This window comes from Sturnus vulgaris, chromosome 4 (genome assembly GCF_052056855.1).
Source record: "Sturnus vulgaris isolate bStuVul1 chromosome 4, bStuVul1.hap1, whole genome shotgun sequence".
Classification (NCBI taxonomy): Eukaryota; Metazoa; Chordata; class Aves; order Passeriformes; family Sturnidae; genus Sturnus; species Sturnus vulgaris.
Window position 1 is genome coordinate 21,430,060 of NC_142246.1, and position 12,338 is coordinate 21,442,397.

Genomic DNA, 12,338 nt, shown 5'->3' on the forward strand with positions numbered 1-12,338 from the left:
GATGTGAACTCTAGCTTCTTCATAAACTACAGTTATTGTCTGAAAATAGAATATATAAATAGCAATGTTCATGAGGCATTTTTTTACTCAAAATAAAGCCTATATAATTTTGCTTGCATTCAGAGTTTTTACTCCTGTTGGCATACTAGACATTTTATCTTGATCATAAAAATATAGTGGGAGAAAGTAAGTAATTTTTTTCAATCCAAGTAGCATATAAACTGGCCTTCTGTTTAAGACCTAATCATAAATACAGCTACATTCTTTCACTGTGCAATTTCTTTTCACAGTTCATTAATTGCAAAGAGATAACTTGAATGGTGAGTTTGCAATTTTATGATAGGGTCCTGTAAGGCCATGAGGGAAGGATCCACTTTTATGTGTTCATCTCACTAATGATACGTTAGGGAACAGAAAGGTGAATATCAAAAGCTAAGAAGCTGAAAACATTTATAAAAAGGGGCAGTATACACCATACTGTACTTTCAGAAGCAACAGACCTGTCTTTAATTTTTACTACTTATTTTTCATCTCTGAACAGCTGACAACAGGCAAGGATAAAGATTCTCTTCATAATAACAAGGAGCATGAGTGCACCAGAAAACAATTTGACCACTCTTTATTCAATACATTTAAAAAATATATTTAAAAGTGTTGAAAAAGGAGGTGTTAGGGTGAAATAAGGTATATACAACAATATTTATCTACTCATTGTTTTTGCTTAGTGCAAGTGGGGGAAAAAAAATGAGTGCTGTGCCTGTCTATTGAAATGTCTGCTTAAACAGCCCAAACAAAAATTTGCAAGTAAAACTCAAATTCATAATGTTAGTTGATCTTTTTAATTGTAATCAAAGTTTTACTATGTAAACCAAAGTGATAGAAGAGCATCATCAAAAAAGGTTACCAACAGGCAATAATGAGAAGATTTAACATTTTTTTTGTTACACACCTTCAAACATACAAGGTTATGTCTACCAGAGATCCAATATTTGGCTGTATGACATGCCTGATTAGCCAAAAAATACCAAACCTCCAGTAACTATCTGTGAGGATGGAGGTTCTATTTAAGGTAAACATTCAAAAGGAGAATTCAACACTGTTAATGAAAATCTGGACGAAAATCGGGACAAAAAACTTTGTCCATTTAAAACATGGCTGCTCATTTCAGAATATACCAAGAACTTAAGTTAGTTCCACAAAAAAATTATTATTCGGCTATAGATTTCATTAATCTCTCTCAAAGAGTCCAAAGTGACAATAAACCCAAAAACTGTAAAAAAAAAAACCTACTTACTAATAAGATATGCTTTTGATATGGCTCAGGAGTGCAAGTCTCAAGTACAGGTCAGAGCACATGCTCAGAAGTGGAAAATCACTGTGTTCTTTACAGAACTACAGTGCCTACAAGCTGGAAGAGAATTATAGAAAAGTCCTAAATTCTACAATCTTGAACTGCCTCAGGATATCTACAAAAACTGAAATAAAATCTTGATGAAACCATATAGACATTTACCTTTGAAGTCCTCAGCAAGACACAGGTGCAACCTCTTGCCATTGAATTCTGACCTCAAGTCAAGTACTTTGAAACATTTGCTTGATCACCATAACCCAACTTGATGGAAAAGGAATTATTCTGAGGCAAATAATATCCATCTACTACAAAACTGATTTGAATTTCAGCATGGGTGTCCTCTATTTTGTTAAACGGCTCTCAAAAATAATTCAATAAAGGAAGCTTTTGCAAACACATAAAAGAGCAAGGTTATTTGTTGTGGGTTGTTTTGGTGGTTTTTGGGGATTTTTTTGGTTTGTTGGGTTTTTTGTTTTTGGGTAAGAGAATTTTCAAGATGAATTTCTGGCTGTACATTTTGAATTCTAAACTAATATCTTTTCTTGAAACCCAAGTAATCTGGAGAAAGAAGAGATGGCTGCAAGAGACTCAACTGGAGATAAATTAACTGCTAACTGCAGAAATATCAGATTTTCTGTAACTAATTTTTCATCACTGTCTACAATGAATGAAGGTTGCATTATTTAAGTAAACAACAGATTCAGGGCTGTTGAATCTCAATAGCAATTTTTTATATAATATTGTCAGGTTATTTTTACAAACCCCAAGAGTAAATGGTGAAATACGTAAAACTTGCATTTTTTTATTAATTGAGTCATAGGTGGAAAACTTTTGAACTGTTTTCAGAACTGACATTAAAAAAGATCAGTAATCATCACAAGATATGCATTTATCCCAGAAATACTATTCAAAGAGAACTAAACAAGTTAATGTTGCTATGATGTAGCTAGTATATAGGAAAGCAAACCTTTTTAAAAAAATTACCTCTAGTACCTTTTTTATCTGAACATTTATTTTTTGAAAAATAACCTTTCTAAATTAAACTTGGTTACTAATACTAAAAATCCACAGAGAGCTCAAGCTAGTGAGAACTTTTCTCTAAAATTTGTAAAGAAAAAAATGCATTTGCTATTGAATGAGTAAACTCAGAAACTTTCTTAAACTAATTATTAGATGTATTGCTATTTTAGAGATGCTTCATATTTAGTTTTCTGTGTTCTAGTTCTCAGAACAGATCCTATGCAAACATTTTCAAACCTCATTTACCTGGCCAAACTGTGCTATATAAGATCAAGAAGTGACAGAAAGGGAACCAATCCCACCATCTCCAGGTTATGAAGACCTGTTACTCTATTGCTGTTCTACTCAGTGATTTAACCAACACTCAAAGACACATTCTCCTACATGAAGATTCCATAATCTCTCACAAAACCTGATTTCCCCTGGAAGGAAAGCTTGTATGGATTCTCATGTGAAAAATGTTCTACCTGTAACAGCCTGGGAAGACCTCAGAATCATTATATGCCTTTGAAACTATTTATCATCTAATGAGCTTTAACAGTCTCAATATGTAGGATGAATGGGTAAACAACGGGAAAAAAGAGACACTGAAAATAAACGCAAGTGCTGGATACCCATCACAAGTGTAATCTACTGAGACACAATAAACTAAAGGCTAATGGCTACATCTATTTGGAGAAATGGTATTTCAATCATGCTGTAATTTAAATAGATATACAAAGCAAAAATAGTCAAATACAAATAAATTATCTGCCTTTAAATGAAACATATTGTAAATGTGGATGGGGAAGAAACAATGTAATAAGACTCATACATAAAGCAAACCTCAGCCTATTAGTTCTTAAACTGTCTGCAGTACTGGACAAACCAATGTTAATTAAATTTTGAAAGAAAATACTTATGTAGCCAAAGGTACAATTTGCAAGCAACTGAGTTATTACAAGGCACAAGCAATTATTATAGGATCATTAAGGAATTGAACTAAAATAATTTTAATAGGTAGAAAGTACATTTGCTTTAGTTTGCCTTCTGATTTGCTCAGGACCTAAAATATAAGAATGTAGAAGATCTTCAGAGGCATTTATAGGAATGGGTTACAAAACTTTGGAATACCTATTGACCAACATCTAAATCTCTCTCTCTCTCTCTCTCAGTTACTTCAGCAAAATCTAGCATTCTCTAGCACTGAAAAGATCTCTATCAGGGCTGAAGAAAAAGGTTAAGGCAACCTTGACCTAATGGTCTTGACCATAACGCACATACTATCTGCAATAGAGGCAAAAATATATTCAGAGATGTCATGGGATCTAACCAGAAATCTGGTTTTGAATCTGGCTAAAGTTTGAACCATAAATTAGATCAGAGTGGGAGTGTGTATAGAAGACACTTTAAAGATTAGGACATTCCAGAGTCTAAGACACAGAGCAGGGTCTAGAGCAAAAAGAGGCAATGCTCAAGTAAGGTCAGATAGACTAAGCAAATTCTGAACTGCACCGAAAGTACAAGTAAAGCAGGAAGATACAGTTGTGTATTTGGTATTAACATCCACACCTTTCTTCCTCATCAGTACCACAGATCATCATAAATTTCTAGTGAAAGATGAGTGGCAAAGCATAAAAGGAATATTCTCAAAGAAATTTCAGCAAAGACAACTAAACCAGTAAGCTACAGCAGTGGTAAGAACTAAAATAGCAGGATTGTTTTTACCCTTAACTGAGCTGCAGATGGATCCCATTTTCAGTGGAGCCACAAGAAAAGCAGTGAAATCTCCAAACTGACTGTGAACCATTGGAAAAACTTCGTGAGGCTTTCTGCCTTTTTATGTAGAACAGTCTAGCCTCAAGAAACAGTCAGTTTGACAAATACTTCATTTTTTGACAGCACAGAGAATCTCTCCAGCAGTTCAGAAGCAGGAATACTGTAGTGAAGAATCCCGAATCTTCCCAGGCAATCTTGCCAGAATAGGTTCAGTTTTGCAACTAGTACATATTTTTGCACATAATTCAATTTAGAATACATTCAATCTATCAAGATAGTCTATTTCTACCCCACCCATATATACAGTTCAGCTTTCCCAATGTAACTTACTGAATCCACAAATTTCTCTTAAGTAGCCCAAATCAAAATATTTTTTCAGAGCATTCAATGCTCCAAACAGGAACTTGAGTCAGTATTTTTTATTTCTATTTTTTTTCCAACTTTCCATTTGGACTCAAGCAGAACTGAACCTATTCTAGCTCAAATTTAAGCAAAGTCATAGCTGACTCTCCCACTGAAATAGACTGCACGGGAAAACAGGATATAACAATCAGAGAGGTGATATAACAGGGTAGGCCTATAACGAAGTATCCTAGCCAGTGAGTGATGCACCCCTTACTTCCCTACTCCTGCAGGCACCAACCCTGCCCCCAGAGGAGCGTGTAAATTTTTTCTTAAATTTCTTAATCTGAAATTTGAGCTATGAAGATGGTGGTAACCTGGCAGCACTCATAGGAACACAAACTGTGCCAGCACTGTATCAGGGGAGAGAAAAATCATAGCAGTGAGATAAAATTCCTGTAACTTTTACTCTCAGATAAACCTGTATCTCCAGAGCAGTCTACCCCAAGACATGACAGCAAAAGGCACCCCCGGGGTGCCTCTAGCAGACAGAGCTGGAGGCATCCTAACAACTTGCCTCAGGCAGAACAGCCCAGAGCTCTTCCCAAGGAAGAAACAAAAATCAATGATATGGCCAACCCTTCCCCATTAACTGAAGAAATCTTTGGGGATATCCTTTCCCCACTGGACAGATTCTCGAATAACATTTGCAAAACCTTTTTATGCAAAAGTTCCATCTCAGCCTGAGTCACACAGCAAAGGTAAAGTCTGCATGAACACACTCTGTAGATCCCAGCTGGTGAATCAACCACACACTAAAGCAATCACTGCTGAGGCACAAAACCTGCTAGTCAAACTGCTATTCTGAACTGGCATCCCAAAATAGTACCTCAGAAAGAGATATGTTTTGAACAAAAATTCTAAAATAGCAGACAATATCCAGCTCAAGTAAAGAAAAAGAAAACAAAGAATCTAGCTCATATTTCTTCTTAGGTTTCCACCTGCTTCCCTCACACATCCTAATAAATGTGAAAAAAACCACGCACAAACAGAACACAGGCATTATGTTAAACAACAAAAACAATGGTTACATGTCAACTTTACACTTACCTATCATGATTGAGAAGTTTAACAAGGTAATGATGAACCTGAGATTTACTCAAATTTGTTAAGATATTAATCTTCAGTCTTCTCACTGTTATAGGCCCATACATAAAATATCAGTCTCCCATTTAACTTCATTTTGCAGATGAGAAAGTAAGCTCTTACCAGGTTATTCAAAAGCTTTCATATGGCCAGACACAATTTTTTTTTAAGATTCTTACTGATTTTTTTCTGAAAAAGTCCATCACCTAGTTTTGACAAATAGCATTTATTCAATTACAATTCTCTAAAAATTACATTTCACCAGTCCTCAACATGGCACAGGAACAACAAAAGATCAGCAGCCATTAAGATATTGCAACAAACCACATTTATTCTGCAGGTCTTAGATCAGTCTGAAAAGTGTAGTGCAATAATAATGAGTCAGATGTTTAGTTCAAAACGTTGATATCTATTAAAATAATTAATTTCAAATTTAATTTCTACCTCCCCAAATAATTTTTACTTGTGTTAACACTGTCACAATTCTGTATGCCTCCGTGAATGTGCACATAAATTTGTGCACATATGTTTGTGTATGTATACATACAAGGCCAAATTTAAACACATTTTATTAAATAAATATCTTGATTTTTATGGCTTGTTAGCAGCAGTTATACAGATACTTTACGTGCGACATGGTTTTGAAACAGAACAAGTGTTTCAGTGTTCTTTAGAACCAATAAAATTACACAAACTATTTTCTTCATGGATATATTCACTTCAATGCACAAAACCCTTCCACTGCTCCATTTATTCCATTAGTGTAGTGGCTTAAATGATGCATGAGGCTTTCAGCAGTGAAGTGAATGTCATTCTTAAGGTCCCAATAAAAAGATTAACAATATAAGAACCATAACTCAATACTGAGAAATATCTGCAAATAAAAGTACAACTGTAAATAGTACATTCAAGTCCAGCCTGACAGAAAATAAAGCAATTTCTCCTGCTGGCATTAGGGCCCAATTCAAATCAGCATTTAAGAATATGTTTATTAACATTAAGCACCAGCTTTAATCAATACAATTTTAGTTCAGGCTGATATGCTTTCTTGAGACAGGGACCTTAACGATTAGAAGAGGCTCGATTACAAAGTGAGGGTAGCAAAACAGTCAATAGTGCACAGGGAAAATTAAAATCTACAATCTTGTTTCAGTTTTAACAACTGGTCAAATAACTGGTTAAATGTGCAAAATCTGAAAGGCTAGACTTGCTTTGTCAGTGCTATATTCCAGAATAATAAATACTACTATAAAATATTTGAGTTTGATCTCATTTTCTCTGTGCTTCCTAGCAGAGCTGCCAGATACATTATTTGAGTCACTTGTCTAATTTCTTCAATCAAACAAATTATTTTTCCAATTAAGCTGCTCTATGTAATCAAGAATAGAAGTAAATGATGTGAGAAATGTTACAGCACCTGCGACTACCAAAAATAGAAGAGGGAATAAGTGAGCATACTGCTTCTGTGCTTCCTCTCTCCTACTCTAAGAGATCTGGCCAATTCCAATCAAACACTAAAGGCATCAGTAAGTTCTTAAAAATGGTGAAAATCTGTGTCAGTGTGACCAGCCAGACCACAAAAGGGACAGCAGTAAAACCAAGCAGATGCTCTTATTAATGCCTCCCTTGAAGCAAAGGTGCCGTGTGAGCTCATTAGTGCTTTGGTCTGTCGGTCCTGCTGCTTACCCAGACAGCATCTACAACACCTGGAAACAGCCTCAGCACAGCAGTGCCTTTTGCCCATCCAGGTGTTATGGAACAAAGTAAAAGCAGCAATCCCAAGGGATAATTGAAGATAAAATCTACAAAACAACCGAAAATAATTACATTCCTTGAATAGGTTTTGTTTTGAAAAGCAATGCTGAGTTTTAAATTTAAGGAACTCTGGGCCTAAAAATCAAAGTAGCTGTACTGTGCTACATCACTATCTTCAGGAACTTCCACCTACATACTCAGAAGGCAGTAAGTGAGGCTATTCTCTCAACCCTGGGACCAGCCTTCACACTCAGAAGAGCAGTAGTAAAGTGGTAGGACAAGCATTTCCTAGTTCCTGCAAACAGAATACTATTTACCTTTGTCTTCATGGTAAAGAGAGGGGTAAATTTCTTCCCCCATTTAGGATTTGGCACTTCTTAATAGAGTGTGTTGGTACCATTCTGATTTGTTTGCATGGGGACCATTTTTTCTTAAAGGAATTAATTTCTCATTTAAATACTATATATTCATGGGAGGTCAGCAACTGTGTTAGCACCAAACAAGCTCTATCCAAAAAGCAATGGAAAAGCCTGCCTTTGTCACCCTGATCTGAGCAAGGATGGCTAGAAAAGTACTTCAGCCCACTAAGAGGGTGCTATTCTTCCAATTCAGACACCCATTAGATGTTGATTTGAAGACCTTTTTTGTCTTCCTCAACAGTCTCATTATTTAGATCCCGTAATCAGATGTACACCCTAGAGACAGTTTCAAGAGACTAGAATTAATACATTGTCTCATCTACTACATTTCTCTCCCTTTTGATTCTTTCACATGATGCCTTGTCAAAGGACAATTCTATGGAAGTAAATACTAACCTCCTTAAATAAAAGCAAACAAACAAAGACAACAAAAAATCAATTTCAAATCAGATGTTACTAGTTTTTATAGTGTTAGACAATTAAAAATATTGCAGGCCAATAGTATGAATTTCAGAGTATATCTTGTCTTTTAAAAATATCTCTCCAGTATTTACAGGGTGGTACAGAGTATAAACAAAGCAAAAAATCTTAGAATCCTTGTATCAAATAAAATCTGAAACAAACAGCAACAAAATAGAAAAAACCCTGGTGTCCTTGCAAGGCACAGAAAAACTTCCAATCTTCAGAAATTTTATATAATCAGTTCTCCCAGCTCAGTCTTAAATTATAACATGGGGCATACACATATACAAAAGCAATAGCTGCATATAAACAAACTATAGTTCCTTATTTCCTCTGCACTGTACAAACTACACACATTAAAACAGATTACTTTTGAATAGAAAATACACATACATACACACAAATACACATATATATATATAACACAAGAATATATATATAAGTATTACACTTCAGGCTCAGGAAATCAGCTGGAGGTTTCATGAAGTGCTCTGTTCTTCTGCAGTACTGTATTTAGTTCCTGAATCACATTTGATGGCAATTTACTATCTAGTTCCAAAGTAGGGTTTTTTGGTTTTGTTTTATTTTTCTTCAGTGTCTTATGTGGTCTTTGGTGTAATTCAGTTATCCCTGAGCCTGCATCATCCTCAGAAATCAAGTTTCGATGTATTTTTGTATGATTTCGCACTTTCTCCTCCTTTCTTTCCAAACATTGTGCCACAATAGATGCTTTTTCTTTCAAGTTTTTTCTTTCTTCCAGAAGTTCATAATCACGATGTTCACCAAATCTTGATTTTCCAGTTTGTAGTACTATATTCTTATCAAACAAGCAAAGAGAAGTAAGTTAATGCACACCGTATTTTCAAATGTTCAGACTGCAATTTTTGCTTATTAGTTTCACATACATTTTAAAGAAAAAAAAATTTTACTCAAGAGCTGAGACAGTTTTAAATTAGCACAATTGTCCTATTATCATTTAGTAAGCATTTTTAGTGAGCAAATTCTCAATTAGTGATATTTCTGAAATTTACATAAATCATGCACCATGCCAATGAAGACATTTATTTTCATATAATCACAATTTGATTTTTCATTCTACCACAGTAGGCTAAATTTACTGTTTTACAGCAGATCCATATACTCTTAAAGACTTAGAATTGTTTGGTGGGATGAATACAACTGTATGTTTTGCAGTTTTGATAATACAATGACTGAGCAACATGAATATATGAGAGATAATTTTAAACAATCACATAAACATTTTCAGCAGCTGTTAAATATTAAATGATATATTATAAAGACTAGCTTCTTTTTCAATTTGCATATTGGTGGGCTGTTTTCAAGTTCTTAATCCATAGAAAATTAAAGGTAAACCAGATGCTACATCTAAATTTGCACTATTGTATTCTGGCTACTCATTTGATGTGGCAGTAGGTACAACATTCCTTTTGTGCAAAAGCCTGGTAGTGCTAAAGGAAAATTAGGTCCTGGAATACTTCTTTAATGTGTGGCATCTTTCTTGACATCCAGAAGGTGGAGAAAGCTGAGGGAGACTTTGGGTTTTTTTGTATTTCCTGTGTGGAACTTGTTCAGTTTGACTGCATTTTTTATGGAGTTATTTATTCACAGCATATAAGCAATTTGTTCCTTGGAGTCTTAATAACTCCTATATGTTAAAACAAACTTTAAAAACGAGTCAAACATAGGAAGGAGCTAGTTTAGATACACAGAATTATAGAATGATTTGAGCCTTCTTGTAAGCCATTCTTGTATGACCTATTGTAAGCCAGTGTGCTACTTGATCGTGCATGAAATAAAAGCGTTTTCCTCATTCCTCAGTCTTCTTGTATTTTGAAATAAAATCAAATACTGCAGACACACAGCAATATATTTCTATTGCAATTCAATAATTCTATTTGACAAATATGAATATTTTAAATGCATTATCCTTGTGCAACGAGTGGCGTAGAAATAATCAGAATGTTTTGGTTCTATTTGCTATTAGGATTCTTAGTTATTGGGTGTTTCAAATCTTTGGTATTACACATATATCTTGCTAACACACAATAAAACTGCTTCCAACAATGGGGGAAAATCAGACATTCAATATAGACATTTTAGTAAAAAGTATTAATATTAAACTCAGTTTATGGCTATCTCTGAATTTATAGTGGTTTGGGGTTTTGCCCCCAGTCATCCTTGTCTCACAAAGATAGAACTTTTTTCACTGTTTGGAAAATTTTCAGTCTCTTTTCCTGCCAGTATAAACTGATGACATTTCTACTACAAGTTTACACATTGATCTGTAAATAGACTTCCATTTTCCACAAACCAGCATCTTTCAGAAAATGCTCGTTTCTGGCATTACTTTCTAATTCCTTAAAACGGAGATATTCTTGCATGTTGGAGGAGTACTCAAAGTCATGGAAAGACGGAAGGCATGGCCTCCCAATGGTACATCTTTTTTGTTAACTGACTCCACTGCTGTATAATATTTCTTCTTAATAAACCGTATCATATATATACTTTCTACCACTACTTTACTGTTCATTCCAGTTTTAGCTTTTCATGTAAAAAAATCATTAGTTTTTATTTTTCATTATGTATTTCTGTGTTAACCTTCCTAAAGTATGCAAATACCTTTTGCATAAAAATTATCTGTATCTAGTCATGGCCGAAATAATGAAGACTGTAGATTTCTGATTTTAACTGCAGTGTACAAAACATTAGAGTTCTCCCTAATAAAGCAAATTATCCACAAAAAAATATATACAGTACTAAAAGGCATTAAGGATTTTTAATCACGAAGCTCAAAATCCGATAAAACTTTTATCCTAGAATATCTAAATTTGTAGCCATCTCAAAGAATGTACTAGAGATTTCAAGTGCATTTGCTTAAAGAACAGGTAAGAGACCCACCTAAGGATTATCAAGTTTTTTGACTGGCAAGACCTATGATTTAGTTTCATCAAAGAAGTTTGAAAATATAAGCATCATAAATATAAGAACTTATTAAAGAATTGTAAAAATACTTTCTGAGAGAAGATTAAAAAGGACAGATTAACCAAAATACAGAAGTTTGTAAACAAATTATAAAACACTTATATTTACATGGTTTTATACTCTTGTAGTTAGGCAGAGCAGAAATTCTTTCTGGAAGAAAGTGTAACACAAGATGGAGTTGTCTTTTACATAAAGTATTATATCTGCCCTTTGCTTCTGGTTTACTATGGAAAAAGTCAGCTTTACCACTCTGTACCTGAACTACCATCTCTGTTAGTGGTGATAACAAATCCCATATTAACTCCTTCTTTCAAAATGTTCTAAAATGCACAAGAAATTATACTGCTGCAAAGGACCAAGCTGTTGTTTCAACAGTTACTCACTGCTGCAGTCAGGTTAATAACCACTACTATTCCCAAGCAGAAAAGTGCCTCCACTGCTTCATCTCAGCTGGAAGCAAGGCAAGGAAGTTCTCCTCACAGGCATCAATATCTCTACGTGGATACCAGAAGATAATCCCTAACTAATATGATAAGGTTCAGATATATCACTAGCACACGAAATCTAGTAACAAAGCTCAGTCTATTCAAAGAGTTGTAACTAAAGCCTCTTATTCTTCTTTGAGACTAATAATAAGCCAACTCATATGTATCAAAGTTAGGTCCATCTGAGCTTTTCCATTATATTCACAGAGTAGATAACTAAACAGTGCAGTTTTTTAGTAAGATATGCATGCAGGACAGTTTTCAAGGCTCTTACTAAAAATAAAACCCATACTGCAATAATGTGCATAGTATTTCCAGCTAAAAGTCTTATTTACTCCTAATGAACAATCTCTACTCAAAAAAAAAAAAAAAAAAAAACAAGAAAAAAAAAAAAAACCACCACCAAAAAACCCTAAAAACAAATAAAAGTCCATTATGATTTACTGAAGAGGCAGAGAGGTTATGCAAGTTGAGACTACAATATCTTTAAATATCATTAAATCGTCCTAAATGTTCTTTTAATGACAAAATACTGGAAGAGGCATTGATAATAAAAGCATCTTCATTTTATATTTATCCAGCTCTAGGGAGTTTATT

General features: G+C 34.3%; 1 protein-coding gene across 1 annotated transcript in view; it reads right to left on the reverse strand.

The window, feature by feature from the left end:
- Window positions 1-8,226: 8,226 nt before the first annotated feature.
- The window catches only part of ARAP2 (ArfGAP with RhoGAP domain, ankyrin repeat and PH domain 2), a 112,052-nt gene continuing 107,940 nt past the window's right edge, over window positions 8,227-12,338 (reverse strand). Inside the window, exon 33 of the mRNA XM_088163252.1 lies at window positions 8,227-9,070. Within this exon, the coding sequence (XP_088019378.1) occupies window positions 8,720-9,070 (351 nt within the window). The 3' untranslated portion in view covers window positions 8,227-8,719. The remainder of the gene's footprint in view (window positions 9,071-12,338) is intronic.